This window comes from Protopterus annectens, chromosome 1.part1 (assembly GCF_019279795.1).
Source record: "Protopterus annectens isolate FY-2018-M chromosome 1.part1, PAN1.0, whole genome shotgun sequence".
NCBI lineage: Eukaryota > Metazoa > Chordata > Ceratodontiformes > Protopteridae > Protopterus > Protopterus annectens.
Genome location: NC_056726.1, coordinates 110,623,474 through 110,640,786, shown reverse-complemented (window position 1 = coordinate 110,640,786; position 17,313 = coordinate 110,623,474). Strand labels below are relative to the sequence as shown.

The following is a 17,313-nucleotide window of genomic DNA, read 5'->3' as shown; positions in this document are numbered from 1 at the left end:
CAGAGGTTTTTTCAGGACGCACAAAGTGATTTCCCTTCCAGAGGCAGGGGAGGGGGTGGAAATTCAGGTAGATGCCGCCCTAGAGGCAGAGGAGGCCGCGTAACCAGGACCACCGTGATTCCTTTCACAGTTCTCCCTAACAGCGCTTCTGAAGGGAGGCCTAACTGTGCGTCTCTGGAGCTGGTCGTTGGTCGCATTTCTTTATTCCTAGAAGCCTGACAAGACATCACCCAAGATGAGTGGGTATTAAAGATAATTTCCAGAGGTTATCATATTCCCTTCTTTTCTCCTCCCCCGCCAACCAAGAGAATTCCAGACATTCCACCTAGTGACAGGGATTCTGCAACTTTAGAAATAAAAATGTTGCTTTCAGAGAGAGCCATCCAGCTTGCCCCCGCATACCTAGTAGGATTAGGGACTTACTCCATATTCTTTTTGGTGCCGAAAAGAACAGGGGACCTGAGACCCATCTTGGATCTCAACCGATTGAACCTACATGTACAAAAGTCCACGTTCCGCATGGTCACCTTACAGTCAGTACTCCCTTTGTTAGGGAAAGATGTGTGGATGTGCTTGATCGACCTCAAAGATGCTTACTACCATATCAAGATGGACAAGGGCATCGAGAAGTCATCTACGCTTCCAGCTGGGACCCAGTAATTTTCAGTTTCGCGCTCTGCCCTTTGGTCTCACCACAGCACCCAGGGTGTTCACCAAATGCATGGCAGTGGTAAAGGCTCACTTGAGATGTCAGGGATTCCAAGTGTTTCTGTACCTGGATGACTGGCTCCTTTAAACCCCATCAGGCATCTACTGTTACAGACCAGGGATGCCACCATTACACTGTGCCAAAGGTTAGGAATTACTCTGAATTGGGAAAAACTTGCCTTGTTGCCCTCGCAGCTTGTCACTTTTATCAGCGCCAAACTAGATACGGTGCTCATGAGGGCCTTTTTACCAGAAGAGAGAATTCAGGCTCTACAACAGTAGGCCTACGCCTTACTACCATTGAGGACGGTCAAGGCAAAAGTGGTGCTCAAGTTATTAGGGACCATGGCTGCCACGATCATGCTAGTTCCCCTTGCCAGACTACACATGAGGGTTCTTCGTTGGCTGCTTTTCGCCCAATGGTCACCACAGCATCTTCCACTCTCCCATTGTATTCTGATTACGGACATGTGCAAGCAGGATCTACTCTGGTGGCTTCAGGCCAGCAGTTTCAACGTGGGAAAGCCTTTTGTCCCATCTTCTCCAGTTGCCACGGTGACCACGGATGCCTCCCAGATCGTGGGGGGGGGGCATTATCTCGGCAGGACAGTCCAAGGCACATGGCAGGATCAAGAGATCCATTTGCATATCAATGACTTGGAGATGAGAGCAGTGCTATTAGCGTTGCAAGCACTTCAGAGCTTTCTCCCTCTAGGGACAATTGCAATCCACTCGGACAACATGTCAGTGGTATGGTATCTAAATAAGCAGGGAGGAACCAAATCTTACCCCTTTTTCAGAATGGCACTTCGACTTTGGCAGTGGGCTGTGTCTTCCCTATGCTTTCTAGTTGCAGCACATATATCGGGGAAGTCCAACATGATTGCCAACAGGCTGAGCAGAGCTATCATAATGCCTCACGAGTGGTCCCAGAACAAATATGTTGCGGAGAAGATATTCCTCAGATGGGGTCAGCGTTGCTGCGATCTATTTGCCAGCCCCCTCAATGCCAAATGCAGCAGCTACTTCACCCTTATCCCCCTGGAGGTGGAGACACCCAGGGATGCTCTGGTTCACGACTGGCCTTCTGGTCTTCTCTATCTCTTTCCACCGTTTCCTCGGATATCAAAGGTCATTCAGAAAGCACAGTCTTTGGGAAGCAAAATGATCCTGATTGCCCCACACTGGCCTCGTCAGATTTGGTTTCCCTTCCTTCAACCCTATCAAATGGACGATCCCTGGATTCTGGACCCAGATCCAGATCTGCTGACTCATATGTCAGGACAGATGTTCATCGTGTTTCACTGTTGCAGTCATTATATTTGGGTAATCTGCTGGCAGGTTGCCCTCAGTCGGCCTGATTAACAAAGTATTGGGTCCTGCGTCGGTTGCTGTCCCTTCTTCCATGACGTCAGGTCGTCAGGGGTATAAAACATGCAGCCAATGCCATTATATCAGTCTTTCTTTCCGCGCGGTGCCCGAAGCAGAAGCAGTTCACAAGTGCCGGTCGGCCAACTCCTGAAATTTTTTTTTCGAGTTTCAGAACAGAAGTCTTCAACTAAAAGCTAAGTACCCTGTTGGGGAAACTTTCTTGCTCCTTACTGATGTCAGTAAAAGTTAATAATTGTATTACTTATGGGAAGCAGATATCTCAAAGGGTTTCATTTGTATTGTATTCCTTGCCTAGGCCCTGACCACAACGTACCTTGCTGTTGGTGTCGGTTTTGTGCTTTATTTAATCAGCGCACTATCCGTCGTCTGTACATTTTTGCTTCAAAATATTTCGGATCTCGGTTTAATTATCCAGAAATGACATTGGTTAGCCATCCGACTACCGGAATACCGAAAAAACGCAATGAAAAAGACAGAGACAGGCCGTTGAGGTCCAAAACTGCCGACGATGCTTCTCCTAAGCCAGTCGCCAGTTCACCGGTACTCAGTGAGGTGCTTTTGCAACCCCTGATACCCGCTATATGTTCTTCGTGTTTCACTGTTGCAGTCATTACATTTGGGTAATCTGCTGGCAGGTTGCCCTCACTCTGCCTGAATTCCAAAGTCTTGGGTCCTGTGTCGGTTGCTGTCTTCTCTTCCATGACGTCAGGTCGTCAGGGGTATAAAACATGCAGCAGACGCCATTTTCTTTGGTCTTTCTTGCCGTGCGGTGCTCGAAGGAGAAGCATTTCGCAAGTGCCGGTCGGCCGACTACTGAAATATTCGAGTTTGAGTTTCAGAACCGAAGTCTTCACTAAAGCGAAGTACCCCGTTGGGGAAACCTTTTTCTTGCCTTTTGCTGATGTCAGAAAAAGTTAATAATTGTATTACTTGTGGAAAGCAAATACCTCATAAGGATTTCCATTTATACTGTATTCCTTGCCTAGACCCTGATCACAACGTGCCTGGCTGTCGTGTTTGTGTTAAATTTAACCAACGCACTATTAAGCGTCAGTATATTTTTGCATCAAAGTATTTTGGAAACAGATTTTAACTACCCAGAAATGTCGTCTGATAGCAATCCGACTACCGGAGTACATAAAAAACACAAAGAAAAGGACAGAGAAAGGCAGTTGAGATCCAAAACCGATGACGAAGCTTCTCCTAAGCCAGTCGCCGGTTCGCCGGTACTCAGTGAGGCGCTTTTGCAGCCCCTGATACCCACTACCTTCCAGTCGCAAGCCTCTACCGACACCCATGTGGAGTCTGGCATTCCGCAAGATACTCAAAGTATTGGACCAATGGATGTATCTCCCTCGGATGGGTCTGGAGCCGCTTAGCAGGCACCAGCTTCTGAGGGTGTATTCAGACCTCGACATTTGTATATCAAACCGTCGACAGCTGCAAAACCAAAGACAAAAGCAACTTCTAAAACTAAAAAACTGATGCATGAGCCACGTGCACAGGCCTCTTATGCCTAAAAAACAGATGATCAAAATGGCTGAAGACCTTATTACCTTGATCAGGGGTACCCATCCCCCTCCAGATAAGAGGCCTAGGTAAGACACTGATTATGAATCTTCAGATCAGGTTTCTATTTCTTCTGATTCTACTTCTGATCAGGAATTATCCATACCTCCCTATGAGGATTCTGATGCTGAGGAGATCTATTTGCATCTCCTCCTCAGGATTATTCATTTGAAGAAACCTTGCATACTTTGAGGGAGCATTTTCACTGGGAAAGTCAAGACTTCTCAGAATCAAAAAAGAGGCTTAGGGATTTCCTTCTCCCTCAGTACAAGCCTTTAGCCATTCCCCCTGTTTTAGACATTGTGGATGATGTGTTTTGGAGTCAAGCTTGACCCCTGACGCCTTACCTCCGGCTCCCAGTAAGCCTAACCGATATTACGGGGACCCTGACTCACATAAATTTTTATTTAGAAACCCTTCTGCTGATCCTAAAACTATTTCACAGGGTCCAAAGGGAGTTAAGGCCTAAACAGAAAAAAATCCTACCCCCTCTGACAGAGATTCTAGGGCACTAGACAGATGGGGAAAAAAAAGGTTTATACATCTGCAACCTTGGCAATCAGGGCCTTAAACTGTCAATTTCATATGTTTAAGTACCAACAACATGTTATGGGATTGCTGAAACAGACAATGATGTTGATTTCAGAATGTGCAGAAAATAAAGAATTGCAGGAATTATTGCATGCAGCTGAACAAGTTGGAAAGCATACTTTGCAATGTGGTTTTGATTCCTAAGAGGCCTGCTACAGGGCCGCAGTTACTGGATCTGTAATTAGGAGGCATGCCTAGTTAAAGGAACAAAATTTGACTGATCACGTTAAAGCTAAATTGCTCGATGCACCTTTACAGCATGATTCTCTCTTTGCTGTTAAGGCAGAAGAGGTTTTAAAGAAAATGGAAGACAAAGCTAAGTCTATGCAAACTGGTAAAGACTTCTTACAAGTGCAGCCACCAAGATTCAGTAGACACTGGCCTACAAAAAATTAGTCCTTTCCTGTGTCAGACAGAGCTCAAAGGGACAAATACAGACACCCTAAAGGTTCCAGATACCAGGCGCAAGATTCATACAGGTCAAAGTAATGGGGCGCTTCCACCTCCAAATCTGGAAGAGATAAAGCGCAAACCTACAGAAAGTAATCCCAATGACTTCCCTCTGCCTACACCAAGCACTTATCTTTTGGTAGCACCCATACAGGAAAATTAGCACTTTTTGCTCAAAATTGACAGTTAATAACCCAGGACAAGTGGGTACTAAACTTCGTATCACAGGGATACAGATTCCATTTCCACACTCTGCCAATGACAAATGGTTGGCCAGATCTGCCAACACATAAATGGGCAGAGGCACAGAAACAGGTTACGTCCCTCATGGATATGGGGGCCATTCAGACAGTACCAGAACAGGAAAAAGGACAAGGGTTTTACTCACGACTGTTCTTGGTACCCAGAAAGGACAAGGCCTGATGGCCAATACTGGATTTATCGATTTTGAACACATACCTGGATATTCCAAAGTTCAAAATGCTGACTTTGCAGCAGCTTCCGCCCATGCTGGGCAAGAATGCTTGGCTGGTGACTTTAGACCTAAAAGAGGCATACCTGCATGTCCCAATAAGACAATCGTGCAGAAGATACCTCAGATTCAAGGCTGACTTAATACATTACCAATTCTCTGCACTGCCCTTTGGCTTTTCTACTGCGCCCAGGGTCTTTACAAAGTGCCTGGCACCAGTAATTGCATTTTACAGGCAAAGAAGTATACAGATATATCCTTACTTGGACTGTCTCATTCAAGCAGAGAACAAGGACACTCTTCTCCGACACCTGGCATTTGTGAAAAGGCTTCTAACATGCCTAGGGTACACAATAAACAAAAATAAATCACAACTGGTACCCTCTCAAAAGATAACATTCCTGGGTGCAAGCTTGGTTACAATTGCCCAGATGGCTTCCCTCACACCAGACAAGCAAAGGCAACTGACTGCTTACTTCAAACTGATGGCAACAAAAACCCAGTCTTCTGCAAGGCAAATTCTGCAGGCTCTGGGCTTCATGACATCCTGCATCCTACCAATTCCATATGCAAGACTGCATATGAGGAAACTTCAGTGGTACCTAAAAATTTTATGGAGTCAACATTCACACAGTCTGGAAACTATGATTCCTCTCATTCCCTGCCTGCAACAGGAGTTTCTATGGTAGGCAAAGGGTATGTCACCAAAACATGGGACTGCCCTTCACTCTACCCCCTGCCAGCCAAACTTTAACAACAGACCCATCAAATTATGCCTGGGGGCCCACATGGCAGGAAGATGCATTCAGGGCTTATGGACACCAAAACAAATGCATCTACATATCAACCAGAAGAAGATGCTTGCTGTTCAAAATGCCCTAACAGCTTTCAAGGATTTACTTCATCCCGGACAACTACTGATAAAGACGGACAACACCACAGTCATGTGGTATATAAACAAGCAAGGGGGCACACACTCATACCCCCTTTGCAGATTAGCCATGACACTGTGGGATACAACTTTGACCTACCAAATGCATCTTCGAGCTCAGTTCCTGCCAGGAAAACAAAACACTCTGGCAGACGATTTAAGCAGAAACCTTATGCATCCTCATGAGTGGAAACTAAATACACAAGTCTTCAGCATGATATAACAAAGAAATGGGGGAGCCCAGACATAGATCTATTTTGTCTCTCCTCAAAATTGTCAATTGAAAAGGTTCTGCACAAGGACTTATCACAGACAAGCATGGAACGTGGACACCCTATCCTTCAGTTGGAAAAACCTATCAGTTTACGCCTTTCCTCCTCTGCCTCTTCTACCCAAGGTCCTCCTAAAAGTCAGACAAGAGAAGCCAAAGATGATATTAATTGTCCCGGACTGGCCACGCCAATACTGGTACCCAATCCTAAGGAACTTGGCTCAATACCCAGCTTGGACCTTGCCTCAAAGACCACAACTACTGTCCCGGCAAAACAATCAGATCCTGCACAATCAACTACAGACTCTGAACCTGGCAGCATGGCTAATCATGTAGTCATACAAACAACACCTCCCAGTAAAGCTGTGATGGATGTCATTTTGGAAGCCAGAAGGCCTAGTACTAGAAAATCTTATGCTGACAAAAGGAAGAGATTCTGTGCTTGGAATCAAACACAAGGAACTGATACAGCAGAACCAAATATTCCTCAGATATTACAATACTTAACTGAGATGCTTGACAAAGGCCTATCTTTCTCATCAATCAAAATCCATGCCACTGCCATTTCGGCTCATTACAATACAGAGCCACCAATCTTTTCTCATCCTTTACTAAAGCAGCATTTTAGAGGAGCCAAAAATTTAAGGCCTCCTAGAAGATCACCATTACCTGCATGGGACTTCAATTATGTGTTTGAAAAGCTCACCCTGCCTCCATTTGAACCAGCTGCTACCGCTGATCTAAAGTTCATATCATGGAAAACAGCTCTGCTACTAGCAAGTACTTCAGCAAGAAGAGTTTCAGAGCTACAGGCCCTCATGGCTGTAGAGCCTTTTATCATATTTTACCCAGACAGGGTGTCTCTGAGGACAAATCCTACTTTTATGCCTAAGGTGGTTTCCAGTGTGGCCCTTAACCAAACAATTCATCTGCCAACTTTTTATCCAAATCCACAGAACAAGGGGGGATTCTGCATTCCTTGGACGTACACAGACAGCTAAAATTCTACTTGAGCAGGACAAAAGCTTTAAGAAAAACTCATCAATTACTAGCATCATATGCCGCAGGATCAGAAGGAAAGGCTATTTCAAAGCAGACAATTTCAAAGTGGATAAGCCACTGCATCCGTTTCTGCTACTTACACCATGGTAAACCTGTGCCCAAGGCCATTAGGTCTCATTCCACCAGAGCTGCAGCTACTTCAGCAGCCTTTCTCATAGGAGTACCAACCAAAAACATTCTAGAGGCTGATACTTGGAGTTCTGTTCACACCTTTACAAAGCATTACCATTTGCCTCTCTACTGTAAGTCCATGGCAGGCTTTGCCACTGCAGTGCTGCAGGGCCTTATAGCTGCACCTAACGCTGTTTAGCTCCAGCCTCCCAACTGTAGCTTTGGGATTCTACCCAAATGTAATGACTGCAACAGTGAAACATGAAGAACATAGTACAGTTGTGTACACCTACCATAAATGTAGATGTTTGAGTGTATTCACTGTTTCAGTCCAGTTTACCCTCCCACCATTCCCCTGTCATTCTGAAGTTCATCTTTCCTTCTCTGTCTTCTACAACTTATGTGGTGTATTTGCTTGTAGATGAAGATAAAGTTTATATTGATGCATGCATATATATAAAATTTTGCTATCTTTTTGGGGCCACCTGACATCGGGGGCAGGAAAAACTAAAGAAAATGGTGTCGGCTGCATGTTTTATACCCCTGACGACATGACGTCATGGAAGAGAAGACAGCAACCGACGCAGGACCCAAGACTTTGAAATTCAGGCCGACTGAGGGCAACCTGCCAGCAGATTACCCAAATTTAATGACTACAACATTGAACACACTCGAACATCTACATTTATGGTAAGTGTACACAACTGTACTTTCTGATTCGCAGGCCTCTACTGAGACCCTTTCGGAGTACGGTATGCCGTGAGATACTTCACGTATGGAACCCGCGGATGTCTCTACCTTGGATGGGTCTGGAGCTGCAGAGCAGGCACCGGCTTCTGATGGTGCATTCAGGCCTACAGACTTGCATATTAAACCGACTCCAACTTCAGTGCTAAGGCGTAAATCTCGATCTATGTCTAAAAAACCAATGCCCAAGCCACATGTTCAGGCCCCTATGCCTAAAAACAATTGATCAAAATGGCTGAAGATTTAATTACTCTAATCAGGGGTAGTCAACCCCCCCCCCCCCAATCTAAGAGGCCTAGGATTGAATTTGACTATGAATCTTCTGAACAGGACTCTGTTTCTTCTGACTCTTCCAATGATCTGGATTTGTCCATACCTACTTATGAGGACTGTGATGCAGAGGATTCCATTCTCTCTGCTTCTCCGCCTGAGGATTTCTCTTTTGGGGAAACTTTACATACCTTAAGGGAGCATTTCATCTGGGAAAGTCAGGATTTCTCTGAATCCAAAAAGAGGCTTAGGGATTTCCTTCTTCCTCAGCATAGGCCTTTGGCTATACCTCCTGTACTAGAAATTGTTGATGATGTGTGTGCGGAATCCATTATGGCTCCTGATTCCTTGCCTCTAGCCCCTAGCAAACCAGACAGGTACTACAGGGTTCCTGAGTCCCTCAAATTCCTTTTCAAAAATCCAGTTGCAGACCCTGAAACCATTTCTCAGGGCCCCAAGGGCATTAAGGCTTCTACTGCTAAAAATCCTACCCCTTCTGATAGAGATTCTAGGGTACTGGATAGATGCGGCAAAAAGGTTTTAATCAGGGCTTTAATCTGTCGATTCCATATGCTAAAATATCAATAGCATATCATGGGACTGCTTAAACAGAAAATTATGTTGATTTCTGACTGTGTGAAGAAAGATTTGCAGGATTTATTGCATTCAGCTGAACAAGTTGGCAAACATACTTTGCAATGTGGTTTTGATTCTTTAGAGGCGTCTTGCAGGGCTGCTGTTACTACGTCTGTGCTTAGAAGGCATGCTTGGCTTAAGGAGCAATCTCTGCCTGATCATGTTAAAGCAAAAGTTTTGGATGCTCCTTTACAGCAGGACTGCCAATTTGGCAATAAGGCTGAAGAAGTTCTAAAAAAGATGGAAGATAAAGCTAAATCTATGCAAACTGTGAAAGATTTCTTACAAGTGCAACCTCCTAGATTTAGTAGGCATTGGCATACTAAGAACTGGTCTTTTCCAGTTCCTTCCAGAGCCACTACGGCCAAACCCAGACAATCCAAAAGCACCAGGTTTCAGTCCCAAATGACTTTCAGAACTAAACAATGGGGTGCTTCCAGTTCCAAATCTGGAAACAACAAGGCACCATCCTATGGTAAACAAGTCTCAATGATTTCCCTTTGAAATTACCAAGCACTTGCCTCTTAGCAGCCCCTTTGGGGAAAAACTGGCAACTTATAACCCAGGACAAATGGGTTCTAAATGTAGTGTCCCAGGGATGCAGATTTAATTCTGTACGCTGCCAACTCCAAACGGGTGGCCAGACCTGTCCCCAAATTAGTGGGCAGAGGCTCAGAAACAAGTACTTTCCCTCCTAAACATGGGGGCTATTCAACTAGTACCAGAAGAGGAAAAGGGACAAGGTTTCTATTCCAGACTTTTCCTGGTACCCAGAAAAGACAAATCCTGGCATCCATTTCTGGACCTGTCTACTCTAAACACCTTTCTGGACATTCCAAAATTCAAGATGCTGACACTTCAGTTGCTTCCTATGCTAGGCAAGGATGCCTGGTTGGCAACTCTCGACTTAAAAAGAGGCTTACCTGCAAATCCCAATCAGGGAATCTTGCAGAAGATTCCTACGCTTCAAAGCAGGCTGCATGCATTATCAGTTCTCTGCACTGCCCTTTGGCTTGTCTACTGCACCCAGGGTATTCACAAAATGCCTGGCTCCAGTAATTGCATTTTGTAGGCAAAGAAATATTCAAACATATCCATACCTGGATGATTGCCTAATTCAGGCAGAAAACCAGGCCATTTTAATAAAACATCTGGCGTTTGTAAAAAGAGTTCTAACCTGTCTAGGGTACACCATAAACGAAAAGAAATCTCAACTGGTACCCTCTCAAAAGATTACATTCCTGGGTGCAAGCTTGAATACAACTGCCCAGATGGCTTTCCTTACGCCAGAAAAGCAAATTAATTTGGTGACTTACTTCAAACAGGTGGCCACAAAAACCCTGCTATCTGCAAGGCAAGTACTTCAAGCTTTGGGGTTCATGGCCTCCTGCATTCTTCTAATTCCATATGCAAGACTGCATAATGAGGAAACTTCAGTGGTACTTAAAAGGGTTGTGGAGTCAACATTGTCACAGCCTGGAAACAATGATTCCTGTCATACCTTGCCTGCGCCTGGAGTTCCTATGGTGGGCAGAGGCCTGCCACCAAAACAAGGGACTGCCATTCACACCACCCCCTGCCGCCCAAACCCTAACTACAGACGCATCAGACTATGCATGGGGGGGGCTCATCTGGCAGGGAAGTGCATTCAGGGCAAATGGAGCCCAAATCAAATGCACCTTCATATCAGTCAAAAAGAAATGCTAGCTGTACAGAATGCACTGACAGCCTTCAAGGACTACCTTCTTCCAGGACAATTGCTGATAAAGACGGACAACACCACGGTTATGTGGTACATGAACAAGCAGTGGGGGTATACATTCCTACCCCCTCTGCAGACTAGCCATGGCATTGTGGAACATGGCTTTGAGCTACCAAGTACAACTACAAGCTCATTTCCTGCCAGGAAAGCAGATTGTTCTGGCAGATGAACTAAGCAGAAATTTCATGGACCCTCATGAATGGTAACTGGAACCACGGATTTTCAACATGTTGGCACGCAAATGGGGGAGCCCAGACATGGATCTTTTTGCCTCAACCCAGAACTACCATTTGGTCAAATTTTGCAAAATAACTCCTCACAAAAAAGCCTGGAAAGTGGATGCTCTGTCCTTCAGCTTGAAAAACCTGTCAGTCTATGCCTTTCCTCCTCTGCCTTTGCTCTCCAAAGTTCTACTAAAAGTCAAACAGGACAAACCAAAAATGATTTTGATTGCTCCAGACTGGCCTCGCCAACACTGGTACCCACTCCTGCGCAGTGTGTCACACATTCCTCCGTGGCACCTGCCTCAGACACCTTCCTTACTGTTTCAGCAGGAGAACCAAGTTCTGCACCCTCAGCTCCAAACATTGAACCTTGCAGCTTGGCTAATCACTTAAATTCCCCCTTAACATCCCTCAGCAAACCTGTGATGGATGTCATTTTGGAGGCAAGAAGACCTAGTACTAGAAAATCTTATGCTGACAAATGGAAAAGATTCTGTGCCTGGAATCAGTCTCAAGGGATGAGCACAGCAGTGCCCAATTTACCTCAGATTTTGCAATATTTAACTGAGATGCTTCACAACGGCCTGTCCTTTCCTTCCATAAAAATCCATGCCTCAGACATTTCGGCTCATTACAACACAGACCCCCCCCCCTTTCTCTTATCCTCTTTTAAAGCAGTATCTCAGAGTGGCCAAAAACTTGAGACCACCCAGGAGAGCTCCTACTCCTGCCTGGGACCTTAACTTTGTATTGGAGAAACTCACTCTACCTCCTTTCGAGCCAGCTGCAACTGCAGACTTAAAATTTCTTTCCTGGAAAACAGCCTTCCTTTGAGCAATCACTTCAGCTAGAAGGATATCTGAATTACAGGCCCTTATGGCAGTGGAGCCTTTCATCGTCTTTCATGCGGACAGGGTGTCACTCCGGACCAATCCATCATTCATGACCAGTGTGGTATCCAATATGGCTCTTAATCAGTCCATTCATTTGCTAACTTTCTTTCCCAATCCACAGAACAAGGGAGAGCGGATTCTGCATTCATTGGATGTACACAGACAACTTGGATTTTACTTGGACAGGACTAAATCTTGAAGAAAATCTGAACAACTGCTGGTAGAATTTGCTGCAGGGGCAGAGGGGAAGGCTATTTCAAAGCAAACCATTTCTAAATGGATAAGCCATTGTATTCCTTTCTGTTATAAGCACCATGGAAAACCTATACCCTAGGGGATCAGATCTCATTCCACCAGGGCTACATCTACTTCAGCAGCCTTTCTCAGAGGTGTTCCTACCAGGGATATTCTAGAAGCTGCTACCTGGAGTTCAGTTCATACTTTCACCAGGCATTATCACTTACCAATTTTCTCTAAATCCAGAGCTGGCTTTGCCACTGCTGTTTTGCAGGACCTTATAGCTGGTCCTAATGCTGTATAAATCCATCCTCTTAACCTTAGCTTTGGGAATCTACCCAAATGTAATGACTGCAACAGTGAAACACGATGTTGTGTACACTTACCATAAATGTAGATGTTCGAGTGTATCCACTGTTGCAGTCCTGGTTATCCTCCCTCCAGCCCCCTGTTTTTCTTTTACTATACCTCTTCTTTCTTTTACTATGCTTAAAAGCCTTTTTGATGTATTTGCTTTTGTTTGGAGGTATATTTTTGTGTTTCTAATTATATATATATATATATATATATATATATATATATATATATATATATGTGTGTGTGTGTGTGTGTGTGTGTGTGTGTGTATATATATATATATATATATATATATATATATATATATATATATATATATATATATATATATATATATATATATATATATATATATATACATGCACGTGTGTGTGTGTGTGTATATATATATTTTGCTCCCAATTTGGGGGACACCTGACATCTGGGGCAAAAAACTGTTGTAATGGCGTCGGTTGCATATTTTACATCCCTGACGACCTGACGTCATGGAAGAAGGAACAGCAACCGACGCAGGACCCAAGATTCTGTTAATCAGGCCGATTAAGGGCAACCTGCTAGCAGGTTACCCAAATGTAATGACTGCAACAGTGAATACACTCGAACATCTACATTTATGGTAAATGTACACAGCTGTGCTTTCCATCTCCTCCATCCAGACCCTGAAGTTGACAGCTTGGCTGCTCCAGTTCCGTCCCTAGTCAGGCTTCATGATTTTTTCCCCGAAGTGGTCCACGTTCTGTCTTCTTCCCACAAGCCTTCTACCAGGAAGATTTATTCCAGTAAGTGGAAGAGATTCTCCATTTGGGCACATGAAAGACATATTGATCCTTGTACAGCGCCTGTTTTGGCAATATTAGAATTTCTTTCTCAACTGTTCAGTCAGGGGTCAGCTGCAGCAACCATTAAAGTGCAACTGGCAGCGATTTCTACCTTTTACTTTGCTAATGAGCCCAACCTTATGGCTCATAGGCTTTGTAGGGCCTTTCTGAAAGTGACAATGTTACTCTGACCTCCAATTTTTGATCCAATTTTGTATTACAGAAGCTCACCTCGACTCCCTTTGAAGCCCGCAGCTACTTGTGACCTTAAATTCTTGTCATGGAAGACAGTATTCTTGGTAGCCATAATTTCAGCTAGGAGGGTCTCTGAGCTCCAAGCTTTATCGGTTAAGCCACCTTATTTGGTGTTTCACAAAGACAGGGTCTCCTTAAGAACCAATCCTTCCTTTATTCCAAAGGTTGCTTCTGTTATCAATATCAACCAATCCATTGAGTTGCCTGTGTTTTTTCCTGAATTTTCTAACGAGGCAGAATTTAAGTTTCATCAGCTAGATGTTCATTGACAATTGCGTTTCTATTTACGTAGGACAAAAGATTTCAGGAAATCAGATCAACTGTTTGTCTCGTTTTCAGACACTTGACTTGGGGTTCCTATTTCTAAAGTAACCTTGTCTCGCTGGATTTCCAATTGCATCTTTTTTATTTTATGCTTCCAATGGCAAAGAATTAACCTTTAAAGTGAAGGCTCATTCTACACGATTTGTGGCTACCTCAGCTGCATTTTAGGCTAGGATTTCTCTGGATGATATTTGTGCTGCAGCAACATGGGCTTCACCTCATACTTTTATTAGTCACTACAAATTAGATCTGGTCTCTAGAGGCAGATCTTCCTTTGGTTCCACAGTGCTAAAGTATTTTTCACTGAGCCAGTCAAGGTGCTAGGGACGCTGTCCCAGGGATAAGAATGAAGGCGAGATTGGACTGTATAACATCAAGAAGTTATGTACTCACCATAATGTTCGATGTATGTAGTCCATCTCGCCTTACATTCTTACTAACCCCCCCCCACCCCATCCTTGAGGACCTGGAGGTATAGTCTGTAGGTGTCAGTAGTCCTTTCTGTTGGGGTGGTTGTTCTTCTGAGTGTGTGTGTGTGTGTGTGTGTGTGTGTGTGTGTGTGTGTGTGTGTGTGTGTGTGTGCCCGCGCTTGCAGCAAACAAGATCTGGGAAATGGGCCTGTTGCATGATGGGATACCTCTTGGCTACGAGCCAATTGAAGACTTTGAGCTAGAGTATGGCCGAGTCGGAGCTGAGATGAACTACATACATCGAATGTTATGGTGAGTACATAACGTCTTGTTTATTTCCTGTTCTGGGGCTAAGAAAGGTCAACTTGTCTGTAAACAAATGATCGTTAGTTCTTTTCTGCTATTTTTTGCTACTATCACCATGATAGTGTCTACATTTCTATTGAAGTAGTTTAATGTCAGATCAACTTTACTGCTAAAAGGAAGGGTGCTACCCATTGACAGGATGCCAATCTGATAGGTTTGGGGTACAAGTGTAGTTATGTAGCCCAAATGTTACATCCCAGTTAAATTGGTCAAGCACATGGATGGATGCCTCTGATCATGTATCTTTGATTAAAAGGGAAGGCTGAAGTATGACTGGTGGAGGAAGTAATACCCAAAAGAGGACCCCGCATAGTTCAGCTGACGCTATAAGAACATCCTTTTCGTTTGTCACAATTAAAAGTTTAGTATGACTTGCGTCATAATCATGAAACCTTGTGAGATTAGCATATCAGAGAGAGAGAATAATTTTACTTTCCCCACGTTTGTCACCTGTTTCATGGGAGTATGAAGACTATTTGCCATTAAATTCTTTTCCCTCCCTTTGTCTGCTGGTGATAATACACTCAAATAGTATTAAATCTTAATGTTCATTTACATGCTTATATTTTTGTAACATGATAAAGAACTATTTGACAAACTTTAATGTAGATCCAGGGTGTCTGCCTTTAATGAGTGTTCACATAAGCTTTTGAGGCAACTGAATATCATTCTTTATACATTATTGCTATATGACTGCTTGATCTAAGAATAATGTTACTGCATTAACATGTTTGATTCATTGTACAGGCTGTGCGAAATGTTCCTTTTGAGTCGTTTGCATTGTAGAGCATTTACAGTTCTGAGTTTAATACCTACTCAGAAGAGTGCCTTTCGTGTTTTACAATTTCATCTTTTTCTCTTCTCACCTCAGTGATTATTCTACTGATTATTCAGACTGGACTGCAGATGCTGGCATTAACTTGCAACCACCAAAGAAGACACCAAAACACAAAAAAACTAAGAAAGTACATAGTAGTTCAGAAGAAGAGGGAGAAAATGAAAAGCAAAAAATAAGCAAAAAAGAACGAAGGAAAAGAGTTGAAGAGAAGAATGGCGAATCTGCTGTACCAAAGAAGAAAACACCCAAAGAAGGAAAAAGAAAGGTTAGTACTGCTGTCAGACTTGCTGCTTATCTTGAAGTGTTGGTTATAGAATCACACAGGCTGATTGTATCAGACAGCATTAGTATGTTTTGAATGGGTATGATCAAGATGTAGGATGCTTGTACGAAAGCAGCATTCAAGTGCCATTTTGGCACTGTTCTCTGTTAAAAATCCAGGAGCGAATATTTTCAGAAATGAGACCATTATTGGATATTGTCACAGCTCTGCTACTCACATACCCTTATTACTTTTTGATGATTAAGTCCAAAATCACACTTAAGTGAAATGATGTATTTTGACTTTTTTCAGTCATGGGAGCTTCATTGAAAAAAAAACAAAATACATTTTGGCAAATGTCACTTTAATAAATTGTTCTTTTACTTCATGATCGTCACTCCATCCTCCTAGATGGGTTAGGGTTAGTAAGTGCATAAGTCCTCGTAACATAGTTTTAACTGAAGGTTGAGCAGCTCATGTTTCGGAAGGCTAAAATATGACTTTTGTGGACCCTTCTTATTGCACCCTTTGGCAAGATTCATCCTGTCCACCATTCGGAATCAGGCAACATTTCTCAAATTGTATTGCATCTGGGTGCTTGCAGTTGTTGCTGGAGTATGCTATGTTGTCATGTGCTGACCACTTAAGCATTGCTCGAGTTTGAACTTTCCAGTTCTTTTCTACTACTCGCACAGTTCATTCTTGATCCTGACACATGAATGAAATGTTTTCAGGTTTGTTGGCCAGAGTTGTCAACAATGTTCTTGCGTCTGATAAGTTAGTAGTCAAATTCCACACTGTTGTTGTCTTCATTACTTTGAGGCAGAGCATATTTTCAAGTATTGCCTCAGGTGACAGCATTGCAGACCAACCACAAGAAGATATTGAGTGGAGAATCTTCTGGTCTCCCTTAAATGTGACCATGATTAAAAGCATGTCACTTGGAAATTGTTTGAAGGGTCGTAGTTTTGCAGCCTGAGGGGGCACAGCCTCACCACGAGGACTGAAAATTATTGAGCAACTCTAAACCTACCTTCCTGTTGGTAAGTTGCTTCTCTTATTAAAATGGTCGTCTGAATTAAGCAGGTATTGAGGACATCCTTGACAAGTGATTGCTCAGTCACATGCCTTTCCTTCAACTCAGCAGACAGCAGAGGGATTTAAAGTAGGTGTGATTCTGGCTTCCATGCTGCTGGTTGCATTTCTGGATAGTAGCACCACCCAGTCCCACTTTTTTGTCACTAGCTTGTAGGAGTCTGGCCTATTCTTTGAAAGAGTTTTCTCACATCACTTGAATATAGAATCTGAAGTAGTTAACTTCATTTGTGCAGCAACCTATGGGATTCAGATCCGACCT

The 17,313-nt window shown here is 43.5% G+C and overlaps 1 protein-coding gene across 1 annotated transcript in view; it reads left to right on the top strand.

Annotated features, from left to right (window-relative positions):
- The window catches only part of LOC122814218 (pleckstrin homology domain interacting protein), a 2,625,611-nt gene that overhangs the window by 1,462,926 nt on the left and 1,145,372 nt on the right, over positions 1-17,313 (top strand). The window contains 1 exon segment of the mRNA XM_044086823.1: positions 15,728-15,959. Coding sequence (XP_043942758.1) covers positions 15,728-15,959 — 232 coding nt within the window.